At 41.1% G+C, this 20,090-nt stretch overlaps 1 protein-coding gene across 2 annotated transcripts in view; it reads right to left on the reverse strand.

The window, feature by feature from the left end:
- LOC138814848 (reticulon-3) overlaps positions 1 to 20,090 on the reverse strand; it is a 51,972-nt gene that overhangs the window by 21,196 nt on the left and 10,686 nt on the right. Inside the window, exons 2-3 of one of the 2 annotated variants that reach the window (XM_070003920.1) lie at positions 17,114 to 17,170; positions 4,022 to 6,154 (exon numbers count right to left, since the gene is read on the reverse strand). The exons of the other annotated variant lie outside the window; for it this stretch is intronic. Of the exons in view, the coding sequence (XP_069860021.1) occupies positions 4,022 to 6,154; positions 17,114 to 17,170 (2,190 nt within the window). The remainder of the gene's footprint in view (positions 1 to 4,021; positions 6,155 to 17,113; positions 17,171 to 20,090) is intronic. 2 annotated transcript variants of the gene reach the window in all.

Genomic DNA, 20,090 nt, shown 5'->3' on the forward strand with positions numbered 1-20,090 from the left:
AATCTTCTTTAATTATTCTCTAAAAATACCTTCTAATAGAATTTGGTCAGTGATGAATATACAGAACCTCCTGGCCCTTTTCATCTTTCATACTAAATAAAATAATGTAGTTAGGGATGACTAGTAATTAGTACTTATATTCTTCTTTGCTTCAACAACACTATAAAAAAACATGCAAAACAACCACCATCATCCCATTAACAAAAGAAGATGCTGAACCAGTTAGGCTAGTTGTCTCAGCTCACACTAATACCCCAGAGCACTGGGATTTCACCCTGGAGGCTTTGTAGTCATTCCTATATACCTCATGACTCAAAAGTAACTATCTTTAAGAATTATTACAACTTAGGAAGAAATCTAGAATGTATCAGAGAATTATAAAAATGAGAATCAACTTCAAGCATCTTAAACTTACAGATAATGAAAACACTCCAGAAGTTTAGTGAACTAATTGTTCAAAATACTACTTTAAGGGGCTGGGAAGGTGGCTCAGTGGTAGAGCGCTTGCCTTGCATGCTCGAGGTCCTGGGTTCGATTCCTCAGCACCACATAAGCAAAAAGATAAAAGCTGGAAGTGGTGCTGTGGCTCAAGTGGTAGAGCGCTAGCCTTGAGCTGAAGAGCTGAGGGACAGCACCCAGGCCCAGAGTTCAGGCCCCACGACCGGACCCCCCCCCCAAAAAAAAAAAAAAAAAAAAAGAAAATACTACTTTAATGTGCAGTTATCACCAGAATTAGAACCTAGTATTCCTTAATCCAAGCTCCACAATCTTCAATTATTATGTTATGTTACTCTTTTTTTTTTTTTTTTTTGGTCAGTAGTGGGACTTGAACTCTGGGCCTGGGTGCTGTCCCTCAGCTCTTCAGTTCAAGGCTAGTGCTCTACCATGTGAGCCATAGCGCCACTTCCGGCTTTTTCTACTTATGTGATGCTGAGGAATCAAACCCAGGGCCTCATGCATGCAAGGCAAGCGCTCTACCTCTGAGCTAACCTTCCCAGCCCTATTATGTTATTCTTAATTATTTAAATTGTGGGAGAGGGCTGAGGATGTAGTTTGGTAGTACAGCACTTGTTTGAGGGGAAAGAGGTTTGCAAGAGTCCATTTTGACCAATAAGAGCACAATGGTGTATAATTATCATTCCAGTGAAGGAAGCATAAATAAGGATTGAAGTCAAGGCTGGCCTGAGCATGAAGTGAGAATTCTATTTCAAAACAACCAATACAAAAAGGCTGGCAAGCCAGGCTCACACCTGTTAATCCTATCTATTCAGGAGGCTGAGATCTGAGCATCACAGTTCAAAGCCAACCCAGGCAGGAAAGTCCGTAAGAATCTTACCTCCAATTATCTACCAGAAAACCGAAGGGGGCATTGTGGCTTAAGTGGTAGAGTGCTAGCTTTGAGCTGAAGAGCTCAGGGACAGTGCCCAGGCACAGAGTTCAAGTCCCATAACTGACCAAAAAAAAAAAAAAGGCTGGCAAAAGTGGCTCCAGTGGTAGTTTTGACAGCCTATCAAGTATGACCTGAGTTCAAATCCCAATAGCTCCAAAAGAAAAAGTTCAGCCATGCACCAGTGGCTCACACCTATAATCCTAGCTACTCAGGGGCTGGGAAGATGGCTCAGTGGTAGAGCGCTTGCCTTGCATGCATGAGGCCCTGGGTTAGATTCCTCAGTACCACATAAGCAAAAAGAAAAAAGCCAGAAGTGGCGCTGTGGCTCAAGTGGTAGAGCACTAGCCTTGAACTGAAGAGCTGAGGGACAGCGCCCAGGCTCAGAGTTCAGGCCCCACGACCGGACATCCCCCCCCCCCCAAAAAAAATCCTACCTACTCAGGAGGCTGAGGTCATGGTTCAAAGCTAGCCTAGGCAGAAAAGTCTGTGAGACTCTGATCTCCAATAAACCACTAGAAAACCAAAGTGGTACTGTGGCTCAAGAGGTAGAGCACTGCCTTGAGCTGAAGAGTGCAGGGACAGCGCCCAGGCCCAGAGTTCAAGCCCCAGGACCAACAAAAACAACAAACAAAAAACTTAAAAAAAAAAAGTTCACATTAACTAAAATATTTTAATTGTAAATATCACCATACCATGTTATGATTTCATTAGGAAAAAAGGACCATGAGAAACATCTGAGTTCACTAGACACTATATTGCAAATGAACTACACAACTTGTGGGGGAGGACAGAAGGGAAAAACTGAACAGCAAGGGAAGAGATGACATTGTCCAGAAAGAAAGGTACTCTTTACCTGACTTAAGTAACTGTAATGTCTCTGTACATCACTTTTATTTTATTTATTTATTTATTTGGTCGGTTGTGGGGCCTGAACTCTGGGCCTGGGCACTGTCCCTCAGCTCTTTAGCTCAAGGCTAGCGCTCTACCACCTGAGCCACAGCACCACTTCTGGCCTTTTCTGCTTATGTGATGCTGAGGAATCAAACCCAGGGTCTCATGTATGCAAGGCAAGCACTCTACCACTGAACCACCTTCTCAGCCCTGTATATCACTTTTATAATAACAATAAAAAATAAACCTGAGCCCAGCACGGGTGGCTCACACTAGTAACCCTAGCTACTCAGGAGGCTGAGATCTGAGGATCACAGTTCAAAGCCAGCCCGGGCAGGAAAGTCCATGAAACTCTTATTTCCAATAAATTGCCAGAAAAGTGGAAGTGGCACTGTGGCTCAAATGGTAGAGGGCTAGCTAGCCTTGAGCTGAAGAGCTCAGGGACAGTGCCCAGGCCCAGAGTTCAAACCCCCATGACCAAAACACACAGACACACAGACACACACACAGACACACACAGACACACAGACACACACACACACACACACACACACACACACACACACACACACACACACACACACACACGAAACATCTGATTATCCTTATACAATAAGGGAGGGGAGGGGTGAGGTAGGAGAGGGGGATTTGTGGAGGGCTGTGAACATGCTATTTCCATGTATTTTTCCAAGGGCCCAGAATAGACAGCATTTGAAGTAGTCTTACTAAGAGTCAATGCAAGGAAAGTGATAATTTTAAATAAAAAGAACAGGAAGGATGTCTGGTACCACCTAATGAGCTGTGGCCTAAAGATTATTAAATAAGGTTCAAAGCAGAAAAATGTGTGAGTTTCTCTTAAGTATCATTCCAAAATAGTACTCTAATAATACTGGTTACCTACTTTCAGAGCATTAAGTTCTCTGTGGAATATGATCAAATTAATTATAAGTTTCATTTACTGTGTTTCCCAGAAGGAATTCTGTATCTTTGACTGTTAAGTAGATTTCACAAAGTCCCTATCAAAAAAATCCAGGACGGTAATTATGTAAAAAAATTAAAAAAAATAAGTATCATGATTTATTTTAAACCAGTCCCACCCTCATGCTAACCTATAAGGATCTTGAAATATAATTGAAACATTAAACAAATTTTAGGAGATTAATTTTATAAAGTGGCCTGTTTGGAAAATACTGATATAAGGAAGCCAAATCAGGCAATCATTAAAAAAAGATAAAAGGGGGGGCTGGGAAGGTGGCTCAGTGGTAGAGTGCTTGCCTTGCATGCCTGCAGCCCTGGGTTCGATTCCTCAGCACCACATAAGCAAAAAGAAAAATGCCGGAAGTGGCGCTGTGGCTCAAGTGGTAGAGTGCTAGCCTTGAGCTGAAGAGTTGAGGGACAGAGCCCAGGCCCAGAGTTCAGGCCCCACGACCGGACCCCCCCCCAAAAAAAAAAAAAAAAAAAAAAATAAAAGGGGGATATAGAAGGGGAAATAAAGGCGGCTACAATGCTTGATAAAAAATGTACTCATTATCTTGCCTATGTAATTGTTACCCCTCTGTACAGTATTTTCACAATAAAAATAAATAAAGTTAAAGAAATAAAAGGAATTTGCCTGTCCCCATCATATAGTGTTTTTGTATAGCTATAAATTTATAGCTAAAACCCAGAGACAAAAAATAGCACTGCTAAGTAATCACAGCAGAACTAACCACATGCAGCATTTCTAACATAAAGGGTTACCTGAGAAGTCTGTGAGGAGTCTTGCTAGGGCATGCTTGGTTACCAGGTCAGTCTTGCTAAGGTTGGGAAGAGTATCTACCCTATTTTCTCTGATAATAGTGGGCTCTTTGGAAATCCCAAGATCAGATCCAGTTTTGGCATCTGTGTGTTCCAAAGTGCCAGATGACTGCTGTGGAGTGCATGTTTGTTCAAATCTTCCTTCAGGAGATTCTCCTTCAGCCTGCACAAAGGTGGACTTCTCCGTCTGTCTTTCACCTAATTCTGTGAGGGCTCTGATTGTGAGTTGCTCTTGTTCTAAATCAAGAGATGCCACAGGAGGTCCCTGGGAAGAATAGGCTTCTAGAAGCTCCCTTCCATTGATTTCTTTGCTTGGTTCACTGCATTTGCTTTTAATGTCTTTATGTTCAGGCTCATTTGCCTTACTTTCACCTAAGACTGTTTCCACAGAAAAAATTCTTTTATAGTCAGTTGTCTGTTCTAACATGGCTTCAGAGACATTTCCTTCCCCTTTGTCTACTATACCTTTCTGTGTGGTCTCTGTAAAGGCAGCCATCAAGTCCTCTGGGGAGGAATCATCTGTATCTCCAACATTGCCTTGTAATGACTTCAAGTTGGCAAAAGCTGTTGTATTTAGTGAAAATTCTGTTCTATTGAAAACACTAGGAGGTACTGCTGAAGGAACTTTGGAGTCACCATCAATTGTAACAGGCTTTTCAGGAGCAACTTCTGACACACTGGTATCTGGACTTCTTTCAAGAGTATCAGACTGAACCTGACGTGGCTCAAAGTCATTGACTGGCTCTTCAGAGTTTGCACATATTTTCTTTTCCACTGTTTCACAACTGGGAATCTCTTTGATTTCCTTCTCACCCATATTTGTAGCACTTGGAATGGAAACAGGCTTTTCAGCTTGAATTTTGTTATTTTCTAGTGTTAAATCTGTTGTGATGTCTTCTATGACTGTGTCATCAGATTCACCAGAACTATCAGCCTCTGTGATTTCTCCCAGCGCAGAGCTCTGCCAGTTCACATCATACTTCAAGTGCTCATCAGGTAAAGCTACGTTCACTGTGGCCATTCTGGAAACCATGGAGACATCTTTCTCTAACTCTGAAAGCATATCCTCTTGTTTCTCTGTATCACCTTGCACCCCTTTGACACTGACTTCTTTTGTGGGAGAATCTCTTCCAGCCTTCCCAATGAGAACATTGTCTTGTGGGACAGATGTCTCTGCCCCATCACCTGTGGATTTGGTGATGGTAGTGTTCCCACTAACAGAACATACAGGGACCTTCTGATGATTACTCGTTTTAAGATTTATAACTGGAATTTCTGAATGATACTCGCTCCTACCAAGTCCTGTACCTTTTGGGGTGTAGTCAGAAGACTTACTGGTCTGTTGTTTCGGTTGGGGAACCAAATCCCAAGTCAGTATTTCATTAGTAAAGTTATGCATATCATTCACACATCTGGACACCTCTTCCAATGCTGCAGTGGTATGTGAAAACTGTCTAGTGAGCAATGCAGAGGTTGGGTAACGCCCAGCCTCTTTACTTCTCAGTGGAAACACTTTGTCATTAGTCTCTGTCATATCTGCAGATGATTCTCCATCTGTGTGTACCGCCCAACCACCCAAATTATCTGTGCTCTCCTTATAGGAGTCCTTGAATTCTCTGTCAAATGCTGCTTTGTCAATAATCACTTCAAATGGTGATTCAGGGGAATCTTTTTCTGTGCTAGCCCCTCCTGAAGTGTCAGATGGGGACAAGAAGTATGCACCAGTGACTTCTGCATTAGGTGGCTTAATGGGTGACTTCTGTGCTGGCAGCAAAGTAGGCCTGTATCCAACATCCAGTGCAGTTCTATCCTCCCTATTTGGTGCCTCACTTGGGTTCCTGGGCTCCAGGTGTGTTTTTATTAGCTCTTCTACTGGAGCAGCTTCCTTGCTGGTTGGAATGGAGGGGCAAATGCAAGGAATTCCTGCTGCAAGAGAAACCAGGGAGTCTGCTCCATCCTTGCTGGTTCCCTGAAGCTTTCCCACCTCTTTCATATCTAGAAGAGTCAAATGGTCTTTTCCTTCTTTGGCTATAACAGGCTGGCTGCCTAACACTTGGCTTTTTTCTCCATGCAGTGCTGAAAGGTCAGGGTTATGTATTTCAGAGGATGAAAGAAAAGAGGAAGTCATAATTTCTGAAGGTGGCTCATGAGAGCTAAGGGAGCTCAGTCCCTCTATGGTCAGAATTTGAAAGAGAACTTGTTTACCAGATACAATTGCACATTAGCTAGTCAGGCCAAGCAGCATGCTTTACATTTTAAAATTATACACATATACACACAGGATGTGTGCATATATACATATATGTATATATATCTCACACATATACACACATAAATATGTAACAAAATAGTAATCAAAAGTTCCTATAAGACATGCATAAAACTGCCAACAGTAAACTAGAGAAGCCATATCATGCCACAAATTGCAAATAACAAAGAAAACATAAGGATAGATTAAATGGTCTACTTTTTCCATTGTAAAGCTAAAGAATAAACAAGGATAGTTGGGCCAGATATTACATACTAGATGCTCCTAGATACTAAGGAGGCTGAGACTTGAGGATCATAGTTTAAGCCTGTAGGGCAGGAGAGCCCATAACTACCAAAAAGCCAGAAGTGAAGCTGTGGCTCAAGTGGAAGGGTAGTGGTACTGGGAAATTTGAGGGAGTTCCTCTCCCTGCCCTTTTTTTCCCCCCTAGGAGCTGTTACACAGAAATACTCCATATAAAATAAACAAGTTACTATGAAGCACCTTGACACCTGTGCAAGGGGAAACTCCAGTACACAATGGCTCTTAAACCCACTGTTAGTCAAGAAGAGGTAGCCAGAAGTTGAGCACTGGTGGCTCACACCTATAATCCTAGCTACTTCAAAGGCTGAGATCTGAGGTCCCGAGGACTACCGTTTGCGGCAGCTAGAGCAGAAAAGTCTGTTCAACTTCATCTCTAATAAAATAATTGGGAGGCGGAGGTGTAGCTCAAGTGGTAGAACACCAGTCAAGCAAGCAAGGAAGCCAAGAGAGCAAGAGGCCCTGAGTTAAGAGCCCAATACTCCCTACTTCAAAAGAAAAAAAAAAAGGTAAAGGTAGCCTGCTCCAAAATCTTGTCCTAAGGTGTCATTTAAAAAAAAACTGAAGCCGGGCACTGGTGGCTCACGCCTATAATCCTAGCTACTCAGGAGGCTGAGATCTGAGGATCGAGGTTCAAAGCCAGCCCGGGCAGGAGAGACCGTGAGACTCCTATCTCCAATAAACCACCAGAAAACCGGAAGTGGCGCTGTAGCTCAAGTGGTAGAGCGCTCGCTTTTGAGCTGAAGAGCTGAGGGACAGCGCCCAGGCCCAGAGTTCAAGCCCCACGACCGACAAAAAAATAAATAAATAAAATAAAAAAAAACTGAATGATGCAAACTGGCTTCTCTGGTTAAGATATAATTCCTTTTAAAATAGCTAAGTCTGGGCTGGGAAGGTGGCTCAGTGGTAGAGCACTTGCCTTGCATGCATGAGGCCCTGGGTTTGATTCCTCATCACCACATAAGCAAAAAGAAAAAAGCCAGAAGTGGCACTGTGGCTCAAGTGGTAGAGCGCTAGCCTTGAGCTGAAGAGCTGAGGGACAGCGCCCAGGCTCAGAGTTCAGGCCCCACAACCAGACCCCCCTCTTCCCCCAAAATAGCTAAGTCTTATCAGTTATGAATACTACAGTACTCATTAATTTATTACATTATTCTCTAGTTTTCCAACCTAACAAACTTTAATAGGGAAAAGATTAAAACCACCATCTCAAGGGAAAGCACATGGTTATATGTCTGAAGCTGGAAAAAAGCTGATCTTAAATAGTCCCAAATCAATCAAACAATCAGTTATTCAGGTCAGACGAAACCTAAGCAAGCTCAGGATAACTGCCTTGAGTACAAATGAGTCATTGGGAAGATGCAAAGAAATGTTCCTTGCTGGGTGGGAAGTGTCTTTCCTTAGTATCTGTTCTCTTTTTTATGTGAGAGCTGAATAATAACCACAATAGATAAAAGCAAATTTATAACTTCATTCAAATGTATCTTTTTTTTGTACTTGTCCTGACCCTATTCCTTAACTTTTTTACTCAAAGCTAGTACTCTACCACTTGAGCCTCAGATCCATTTCAGGCTTTTTTGGTGGTTAATTGGAGATGAGTTTCACAGATTTTCCTGGCTGAGCTGGCTTAAAACTGTGATCTTCAGATTTCAGTCTCCTGAGTAGCTGGGATTACAGATGTGAGCCACTGGCGCCTGATTCAGAAGTATTTTTCAAAAACAAGCAATAACAACTTATGTTATTACAATAAGCAGCTGTACTCACTATACATATTATGTTGAAAATGAACTGTACAACTTGTGGATGGGGATAGGAGGGAAAAACTGGGAGAGAGCAAGGGAAGGGGTGACACTGTCTAAAAGGAAATATACTCTGCCTGGCTTGTGTAACTGCAACCTCTCTGTACATCATCTTTTTTATTTTATTTTTTTTTTTTGGGGGGGGGGGCGTCGGCCGTGGGGCTGAACTCTGGGCCTGGGTGCTGTCCCTGAGCTCTTCAGCTCAAGGCAAGTGCTCTACCACTTGAGCCACAGTGCCACTTCCGGTTTTCTGAGTGGTTTATTGGAGATAAGAATCTCATGGACTTTCCTTCCGTTGCTGGCTTCAAACCTTGATCCTCAGATCTCAGCCTCCTGAGTAGCTAGGATTACAGGGGTGAGCCTCGAGCCCCCAGCTCTAAACATTATCTTATATAACAATTAAAAAAAATAAAGTTTCCATATGTCATGTAAAATTAGATTTTGACACATCACTGAAAAGTGACATGATAGGATCTAAGCTTTTGAATAATAAAACTATAACATGGTTATTGTAAACAAACAAAAACACCTTTTAGTAGATGAACTCAAGTTGTTAAAGTCTGGTTGTAAACTATTATTAGGAGAGAAAACCAATTGAAGCAAGCTGTAACTCATTTAATTCTAATGCAGTTATTAGTGACTATTGCTTGTATCCATCATTATATAGTTGAGATATTCAGCATGACTAGATTAAGGGTACAAGATAAATAAAAAGGCCCAGCACTTTTGGGGTGAAAGATGTAATTACTGTAGACTACCCCAAAATCATAAATATTCTAAAACTGGCCTGCTATTGGATTTACTGGTCATTGTTTCTATCCGAAACCATCCAATGGATCAAAATCTGGGTTAAAGTAAAACTGTCTGGGAACCCCTTCCTTCAAGAAATGAACTCTAGTTTTGAATTAGAGGTATAATAACTTAAGGTAAAGCTATGAGACTAAGTTAGAAGTCCTTATCTCAGAATACCAACAGGTCTTTTAACTTATACAATCCTCTTCACTCTTCAGGAAAACTACTACTATTTCATAGGTTTTAATCTCTGACCTACTAATACAGAATCCCCAAGAATAGAGCTCAGATCAGTACTGTAAGTTTCATAGTCCACAGCTTTACCATATTTGATGTTTTGGAAGGGTAGAAAGACAGAATCATATTTCAGAACTCTAGCTCTGTAAGAATCTTTTAAGAGGAGGCTGCCACTCTTCTCCATAGATCATTCCATCTAGCAACACAATTCTGCAGTAGCAAGGCAAGGACAGTCCTTTAGAATCTGCTTTAATACTCCCATAGGGCCCGGATGTGTATCTTACTGGTAGAGAACTTGACTAGCATGCATTAGGCACTTGGTTCCATTCCCATACCCAGCACTGCAAGCAAAACTAAACCAAACCACTTTTAAGACTAACTTTAAAATACAGTAATTGATTGGAATCAACTGACTAGGGAATCTGGTATGGAAACTGAGGAAGATTTTTCTCTATTTTATTCTTAGAATATTTTGTCTTACAAGGAGTTAAAATGGAATGATGAAGCTAGGTGTTTGTAGCTCACACCTGTAATCCTAGCTGCTCAGGAGGCTAAAATCTGAGGAGCAAAGGTTCAAAGCCAGACTGGGCAGTTAATTCCCCATGAGGCTCTTATCTCCAATTAACCCCTCAAAAACAAGTGGAGGTGTGGCTCAACATGGTAGAGCACTAGCCTTCTTGAGCAAAAGAGTTCAGGGACAGAGCCTAGGCCCTGAGTTCAAGCCCCATGATTGACTAAATAAATAAATAAACGAACAAGTAAGCAAGCCAGCCTAAGAACAGCACCTGTGTCCTGGGTTCAAGCTCAGGATTGGACCAAAAAAACCCCAAAACCCCCCACTAAACAATAACAACAAAACCAAGAATGATGAAAAGCAATTTTGACGTGAATTCAATGAACTTATCAAGTAAATAGCTTTGAATTGGGAAAAAGAATCTTTCATCTACCATTTACTATATCCTTCAAAATAATATCTCTTCACTTTTTTTTTTTTGGTCAGTCGTGGGGCTTGAACTCTGGGCTTGAGCGCTGTCCCTGTGCTCTTCAGTTCAAGGCGAGCGCTCTACCGCTTGAGTAACAGCACCACTTTCGGATTTCTAGTGGTTTATTGAAGATAAGAGTCTCACGGACTTTCCTGCCTGGGCTGGCTTTGAACCTAAATCTTCAGATCTCAGCCTCCTGAGTAGCTAGGATTACAGGCGTGACCACCGGTGCCCAGCTTCTCTTCACTTTTTATCTACCCAAACTCTGAAGGTGTAACGATTTAGTATTTTTCTATGTATTTCTCACTTAGTTACTGAAAACATGTGATTCAGAAATAAATAAGCAACAATGAATATTATATCTAGTATCAGAGTTCTTCCTAAAGAGTGAATTAATATGTTAAATTAACTTAAAATTATGTTAAGAGCTGCAACTTAGCTCAGGCCAATTCAATACATGTAATTAAAAGGAGACCTGTAACATGGAAAACTACACTATCAAAGGAAGAAAAAATGAGAGATTATAGTAGCCATTCACTTTTTCACATAAATACTATGTATAGTTATACAAGGCTTGGAATATTCAGGTATAGGTTTCCCTACACTTGAATTTTCTCATGTTCACAAAACAAAAAGAGACAAATTATCGTGCAAAACAGCATCAGCAACTCAGCCACAGCATCAAAATAGGAAGTTAGCCAGCAGACAATTTGCAGCCAAGCTAGGTTCTAAACAGTTTCTTTTTGTACAAAGAAAAATGTTTTACTTTTTTTTTTTAAAAAGGCTGTAACTGGCAAATTTTTTTCTCAATGCTTGCCCCAAAGTTCAGTGTTGTAACTTCCTATTCTAGATGCCAACTGCATTAATCAAATTGAATGCAAACATTCATTAATGAAAATGTGCTTCCAATTCCAGATGGTGGGTGGATCCCCTTTCCAATCTAATTTTTTCTCCCCCTCCCCCCAAGTCCTGGGGCCTGAACTCAGGGCCAAGTGTTGTCCCTGAGTTTATTTTTTGCTCAAGGCTATACTACTGAGTGGTTTAAGTCTTATGGACTTTGCTGCCCAGGCTGGCTTCAAACCATGACCTTCGGATCTCAGCCTCCTGAGTAGCTACGATTACAGGCATGAGCCACCAGCACCTGGCTTTTTCCTACTTAACATGTTTTCTGAAGGAAATCAAATATTTTCCAGCCTTTTTAAAGATTTCAAAAAGAGAAACCAAATTTCACTTTGATTTATGTCTTTTTTTTTTTTTTTTGGGGGGGGGGTCTGGTCGTGGCAGGAACTCTGGGCCTGGGCGCTGTCCCTCAGTTCTTCAGCTCAAGGCTAGCGCTCTTCCACTTGTGCCACAGCGCCACTTTCCGGCTTTTTTCTTTTTGCTTATGTGGTGCTGAGGAATTGAACCCAGGGCCTCATGCATGCAAGGCAAGCGCTCTACTACTGAGCCACCTTCCCAGCCCCACTTTGATTTATGTCTAACAAAGGGAGCACAGACCCAGAAGACGTAAATTGTACATATGGTCCAGTCATTTCTATCTATTTGCTTTCATGCTTCAAAATAGTATCTCTAAGAAAATCTCTAAACTCTAAAATATAGCTGTTCTATCCAATGGTATAGATTACAGGTACACAGTCATATGCATGGACTTTGGAGTCCTTGGTCTGTCATTTACTGTCACCCTGAATAAGTCATTTCATTTAAATGTTTCCTCAACTGGTAAAAGAACTAATATTTTTCCTCCACAAAACAGGCTGTGAGGATTAAATGAGATGATTCACATGAAGTACTAAGCATAGTAAAAGCTCAATAAAAATTAGCCACATTCAAGATCTCTGGCAATGTTTATGCCTTCTATTACACAGGAAGACATTGAAGTTATTCTCTCAGGGATTCGGTTGAAATATGACTTTGCTTAGTGGAAAAGGAATTCCTAAGCAAAAGATTCTAAGGACTACTTCAGAGTATAACTTACTTAAGAAGCTGATAATTCCACTCACAATTTCATATAAAAAGCTTATCTACACAGAAACTATACAACTTTGGATGAGGATGGGAAGAAAAAAACTGGAGAGCCAGGGAAAGAGTGACTGCCCAAAAAGAAATGTACTTTTTGCTTGATTTTTGTAATTGTAACCCCTCTGTACATCACCTTTATAAGTTAAAAAAAAAAAGAAAAACAAAAAAGTTTAACTTCCTACCTGTATGTTACAATAGTACTACCTAGAAGTTATTTAATATAACTATCACACAATTTACTTTTGAAAAATGTGACTACCTTTTACTCAGTCTAATCCAGTTTTTACACATGCATTTTCCTGAAACCCAATAATGGTAAACATATATTTTAGGATTAAAAATACAAGTTCCATGAAGCTGGGAATGTGGTTTAGTGGTAGAGTGCTTGACTGCTATAGCATGCATGAAGGCCTGGGTTCAATTCCTCAGTACCATATAAACAGAAAAGGCTGGAAGTGGCGCTGTTGGTTCAAGTGGTAGAGTGCCAGCCTTGGATAAAAATAAGCTCGGGGACAATGCCTAGGCCCTGAGTTCAAGCCCCAGGACTGGCCAAAAATAAGTTTCAGCCGGTGCCAGGGGCTCATACCCATAATCCTAGCTAATCCGTGGAATGAGATCTGAGGATTGTGGTTCAAAGCCAGTCTAGGCAGGAGAGTCTTTGAGACCTTTATCTCCAATCAACCACCAAAAACTGGAAGTGAAATTATGGCTCAACTATGAGTGGTAGAGAGCTAGTCTTGAGCAAAAAAGAGCTCAGGGACAGTGCCCAGACCGCAAGTTTAAGCCCCCTCAAAAACAAACAAACAAAAACCCAGCAGGGTACCAGTGGCTCATGCCTATAATCCTAGTTACTCAGGAGGTTGAGATCTGAGGATCTAGCATGGGTAGAAAGTCTGTGAGACTTATCCCCAATTAACCAGCAAAAATTCCAAAGTGGAGCTGCGGCACAAGTGGTAGAGTACTAATCTTGAGCAAAAAAGCTCAAGGACAGTACCTAGGCCCTAAGTTTAAATCCCAGACCACCCCCCTTCTCACCATACACAAATAAATAAAATTTCCTTTTTTTTTTGTACTTTTCACTGTAGGGGACTGAACCCAGGAACCTTGCACATGCTTCTAAGGCAAATACTCTATCACTGAGTTACATCTCCAGCCTACACTTAATTCTGAAATCTAAAATGTCCTTTTTAATTATTACTACACATCGCTTAGTATGGTATAGGTAAACAAAGGTATAACTGATGAGAGATAATGGAAGAGATTAGCTGGGTTAGTGGAAGTTTATGATCTCAAGATTCATGCTGGTGGCAGCATGAAAAACCTATATGGGGCACAACTGGTCCAAATATCCCACCCCCTTCCCTGAAATTTTCATACAATTAACCAAACATACCAACTTCCTCTTCCTTTATTTTTAACTCAGACAAACCAGAAGCTGTTAATCTTGGCTACACGCGAACCCACCTAACCATCTGCCAAGGTGTTCCTTTAAGTAACTGAGTAAGTTGATTTTCAAACTGCCAATGAAGCAGAACCCTTCAGGACTAATTTTCCTTCAAGATTTCCCCCTAAGAGAAAATGGTACTAATAGAGGTTAAATTGGAACATTTTAAAGGTTATAGCATTTTTAACTGTGTCTTTGTGATAACACTATCCTGAATCTGCACTAATCAAAATATTTTTTCTTGTAAGCAACAACTTAGAATGATAAATGTTCTTTAAAAACACTGTACTGGAATTTGAGTTCATGGCTAGGCAGGTGTTTTATTGCTTCAGCTATGCCTCCAGGCCAACAGATATTTTGGGGAGTGGGGTATTAAGGTTTGAATGGAGGCCATTGAATGATGGCTAGGCTGGCACTCTACTACTTGAACCAATCTTCAGACCTGCTTTTTTCTGGTTACTTTGAAGATGGGAGTTTAGCAAACTTTCCTACCTGTGTTAACTTCTAACAACAATACATCTTAATCTCCTGAGTATCTAAGATTATAGGCTTGAGCTATGAGTGCTCAGCTCTAACATTAATTGGAGAACGACAGATTTAAGAATGACTTGCCAGGCGCCGGTGGCTTACGCCTGTAATCCTAGCTACTCAGGAGGCTGAGATCTGAGGATCTTGCTTGAAAGCCAGCCGGGGCAGGAAAGTCCCAGAGACTCTTATCTCCAATAAACCACTCAAAAACTGGAAGTAGTGCTATGGCTCAAGTAGTAGAGGGCTTGCCTGAGCTGAAGAGCACAGGGACAGCGTCCAAGGCCAGAGTTCAAGCCCCACAATGGATCAAAAAAAAAAAGAATGACTTTCAGGCCAGGGAGGTAGCTCAGTGGTAGGTAGATCACTTGCCCAGAAGCATGTACAAGGGGCTGGGCTCAATCCCCAATACTGGAAAATACCAAAAAAAAAAAAAAAAAAAGGGGGGGAACACTTTATTTTTGTATTGGGGGTGGGCAGAGGAGGAGTGTGTATGCTGCTCATAGGATTTAAACTCAGGACATATATGCTGTCCTTGATTAGAAAAACCCTTTTTTTAATCTGTTTTCCTTGAGCGCTAGTGTAATTTTTGCCAGCAGGAATTAAAACAAAATTCAATCCATTTTATCTTTTTGACATTATCTGTATTAGATATGTTGTGCATGGGTTTCCTTATTAAGATTTAGGTTATCAACTATCCCCTTTCTATATGAAAACTTAAATAGATTTTTTTTTTGGTCGGTTGTGGGGCTTGAACTCTGGGCCTGGGAGCTGTCCCTGCGCTCTTCAGCTCAAGGCAAGTGCTCTACCTCTTGAGCCACAGCGTCACTTCAGTTTTCTCATGGTTTATTGGAGATCAGAGTCTCACGGACTTTTCTGCCTGGGCTGGCTTTGAACCTTGATTCTCAGATCTCAGCCTCCTAAGTAGCTAGGATTATAGGCGTGAGCCAGTGTGCCTGGCTAACACAGATTTTTAAATATCTGAAATACAACAGCAGATAGTTGCATATTCTGTTTATATTTATCCTTTCTTGCAGAGCAGAATAAATGTTAACACCTATTTTCTAAATGATTACATTTCTCATGAAGTGGAAAAAAAAATCCTTAAAAACATAAAATCTGATCAGGTGCTAGAGGTTCACACCTGTAATCTTAGCTACTCAGGAGGCAGATATCTGAGGATCATGGTTCAAAGGCAGCCCAGGAAGGAAAGTCCGTGAGACTTTTATTTCCAATAAACCACTCATAAAACCGGAAGTGGCACTGTGGCTCAAGTGGTAGAGGGCTTGCTTTGAACTGAAGAGCTGTGGGACAGCACCGAGGCCCAGAGTTCAAGCCCCATGACCGACAAAATGATAATGATAGTAGTAGTAGTAGTAGTAGTAGTAGTAGTAAGTTATTGGGAGCTGGTGGCTCTTGCCTGCAATCCTAGCTATTCAGAAGGCTGAGATCTGATGATCAGGTTCAAAGCCAGCCCAATGCAGGTAACCACCAAAATGCCACAAGTGGAGCTGTGGATCAGGTGGTAAAACACTAGCCTTGAGCAAAAAAGCGTTGAGACAAAGGCTAGGCCCTGAGTTCAAGCCCAGGACAGGCACAAAACCAAAACAAAACAGAACATGTTTCCTAAGAAGGAAATTGTGTCAGAGGAAAAGTTTTACTCATTTGTTTTATCCCATTAGTCTGGCTTGCTAGCTTACTTATTTAGTTCAGTTGTATTTATTTGTTTTGGTTATTTGTTGTGAGTGGGGTACTGAGATATTGAACATAGGGCCTCACACATGTTACTAGATAAATGTTCTAACACTGAGCTATATCCTAACCCTAGGTTTTTATTTTTTTGCAGGGTCAAAGTCTTCCTAATCAGCATCTAGACTTGGAAGTTAAGAGAATTCTAGCTGGGACAATAAATTGTTTATATAGAGCTTTCACAACTGTCTAATAATCTTTATTATTTTTTTTTCTGTAGTGCTAGGCTAGGGAACCCAGTGCTTCACACATGCTAGTCAAGAGCTCTATACTGAGCTAACCCCAGTAATTCTGTCCCTCCTTTCCTTCCTTCTTAAAAAAGTTTTTTCCCACCATTTGGGGTCTAGGACCATAATACAAATGGAATAATGCTTCATAAATAGTATAAACCAATGAAACATACAGTGCACTTTCCACCAGACTCACGACCTGCAAACTTATATGCCTTTCTCCAGGGGGGGAAAAAGCCACAACTTAATCTCTAAGACAAGGAGCCTTAATTACCAAAAGCCAAATAACCTGTTCTATGTTCCTAGGCACTCTGGAACTAGCCTTGAGACAAATCTCACATTAAACTCTACTGCCTACATTAGTATTTTTGTAATTGATGGAAGTATACTGTAATACCGTTTAAATGAATTGAGGGTATTCTATCTGCTGTAAATTCTGTAGGCAAGTTCTCATTTTTAAAGATACATTCAAAATTACATTTAAAGTTTACACTATGTTAAATTATCCACCCAGCCTCTATTTTAAGCTTTACAGAAAACCCATAGGCAACTGCTAACTAAAAAGGACTGGTTTACAATTAGTTTTTGTTTTAAGAGATGTGGGGCAATAGACTTTTACCCCATATCCCCAGTTACAGCCTCTTTCTCAACATTTTTCTTTTAAAATGTGCAAAAAAAGTTACAGACTTGCCTTGTGAGGTCGAAAATAGAGATACAGGCTGAGAGGAAGAGGAAGAAACAAAGGAATCTGAAAGAAAATATACAGCATGAGAATTTGACAATCTCACACAGGAATTTTAACTTTAACTTTTTATTTTGGTGGTGGGAAGGGAAGACAAGCATTACAAATGTCATTGGGCTTAGCAAGAGGAAAACTCAAAATCTTTATTTCCAATAATTTTCACTCACCTGCCATAAAACCTCATTTCATTTCCAAGGTGTATTTCTACAAGTTAACTGACTCAGCCTTATTAAGCTAAACATGATCACTTTCAGAGGAAGAAGGGAAATTCCTAGCATTTCCCAAGAGCTACAACCTTAATAGATGCCACTACTCTGCTGCTCTGCTATGAGAAAGGGAAAGCAGGAATCTAAACACTAATTTAATTTTTGCTTTTACACATTTTTAACTTCATTTTGAAGCTTTAAGTCAACATTATTTAACTAGCAAATATGCAAGGATGGCCTTTTCTACTTAAAAAAAAAATCACAGCTGGTGGCTCACACCTGTAATACTAGCTACTCATGAGATGGAGATACAGGAATCGAAGTTTGAAGCCAGCCTGAGCAGCAAAGTCCATGAGACTCCTATCTCCAATTAACTACTAAGATGGAGCTGTGGCTCAAGTGGTAGAGCACCAGTTTTTAAGCAAAAAAGCTAAGTAACAGTGTCCAGGCCCTGAGCTCAAGCCCCAGTTATCTACCCCCACCAAAAAAAAAAAAAAAAAAGAGTACTGCTTTTAAGTTATTTAAAATGAAGCATTATACTTTTACAAATTTCTAAACAGCTCTCCTTTTCTTTCCTTTAAAAAAAAGAAACGTTTACTTACCTCTTTAATGTTTCCAGATGTGTTTATTTCTAGATGCATTTACTATCAACACTAAATCTGTGAACTGCTGAGTTTAAATCTGAACAAACCTGAAAAACCAAATGCCTTTAAGCTCAATGCCAGAAAAGATCTTCTGCACCTGCCAGCTGTGTGCCTTCTTTTCACCCTAACACCCCCTCCAAATGGAAAATTTCAACATGCTAGTTTTTATGCATGGTATCTATTCTGATATAGAGTATAGATAGCCAAATGTTTGCAACAAGATTGCAGGAGTTTCCACATGGTACTGATACTCCATATTTCTCAAATGCGAATAATGAAAATTTTGTTAAGTAGGTAGGTCTACTCAATCATGGTGCCCCAAAGTAGCTGAAGAGTAACTACAAATGGTGCAGTGAGCTGTGGGGATGCAGCAGAGGCAGCCACCATGGCAAATGGAACAGATGTAGGCCTGGTCAGGGAACAAGGTAAGGGAAGGCACTCTAGAGAAAGTACTAACCAGCCGGGTGCCAATGGCTCACGCCTGTATACCTAGCTACTCAAGAGGCTGAGATCTGAGGACCATGGTTCAAAGCAGCCTGGGCAGGAAAGTCCATGACTCTTATCTCCAATTCACCACCAGAAAACCAGAAATGGTGCTGTAGTTCAAGCTGTAGAGGGGAGCCTTGAGCTGAAGAGCTAGGGACAGCCCCCAGGCCCAGAATTCAAACTCCATGACCGATAAAAAGAAAACAAACAAACAAAAAAAACTAACCAGATTTCCAAATGGCTTAAATGTTTTGGAGTAAAAGCTGGATGATATTCTCTATGCAGTGAGAAAAACTACTGAAAGTTTTTTGGTAAAATAATAATACTATCATATGTGTTTGTTTTTCCTTTGTGCCAATCTCAGGTCCTAGGCACTGTCCCTGAGTTTTTTGTTTTTGTTTTTTTTTTCCCAGTCCTGGAGCTTGAATTCAGGGCCTGGGCACTGTCCTTGACCTTTCTGTGCTCAAGGCTAGTGCTCTACCACTTGAGCCACAGCACTACTTCCGGTTTTCTGATGGTTAATTGGAGGTAACAGTCTCACGGACTTCCCTGCCTGGGCTTGAGCGATCCTCAGATCTCAGCCTCCTGAGTAGCTAGGATTATAGGCCTTATCCACTGGCACCTGGCCTAAATAACTATTTAAAAGAGAGAAATAATGAACTAGCAAAGGAGACAGAAAGAAGCCAAAGTCATTGATTGGTTAAGGTATTAAAACTTATGAAAAAAGCCACAAGAATTAATAACCAGGCAATTTGGCATTGACAATTCTATAAGAGTGATAAGGTGGCTCAGTGGTAGAGTGCTTGCCTCGCATGCATGAGGCCCTGGGTTGGATTCCTCAGCGCCACATAAACAGAAAAAGCCGGAAGTGTCAAGTGGTAGAGCCTTGAGCTGAAAAGCTGAGGCATAGTGCCCAGGCCCAGAGTTCAAGCCCCACAACTAAACCCTGCACCCTCCCCCAAAATAAATAGTGATAGAGGTACAGATACTGAAGACTAAGAAATAAATAGGAAGCCGGGCACCCGTGGCTCATACCTGTGATCCCAGCTACTCAGGAAGCTGAGATCTGAGGATCATGGTTCAAAGCCAGCAGGGACAGAAAAGTCCAAGAGACTCTTATCTTTAATAAACTACCAAAAAGGGGCTGGGAAGGTGGCTCAGTGGTAGAGCACTTGCCTTGCATGCATGAGGCCCTGGGTTCAATTCCTCAGCACCACATAAGCAAAAAGAAAAAAGCCGGAAGTAGTGCTATGGCTCAAGTGGTAGAGAGCTAGCCTTGAGCTGAAGAGCTGAGGGACAGCGCCCAAACCCAGAGTTCAGGCCCCATGACCGGACCCAAAAAACAAAAAAACAAAAAATAAACTACCAAAAAGCCAGAAGTGGAGCTGTAGCTTAAGTGGTAGCTTTGAGCAATGTTAGCCTTAAGCAAAAGAGAGCTTAGAACAGTGGCCAGACCCTGAGTTCAAGACCCAGAACTCACATAAAAAAACCAAAAATACTAAAACCTGAGCAACAGCCAGAAAGAGAGGTAGAATTGAGGGAAGGTTTTTGGCATTTAGAGGAAAAAAAGGTGGTAGTGGGCTTTGTTTT

Source organism: Dipodomys merriami, unplaced genomic scaffold, assembly GCF_024711535.1.
Source record: "Dipodomys merriami isolate MVZ:Mamm:240054 unplaced genomic scaffold, mDipMer1.0.p SCAF_617, whole genome shotgun sequence".
NCBI lineage: Eukaryota > Metazoa > Chordata > Mammalia > Rodentia > Heteromyidae > Dipodomys > Dipodomys merriami.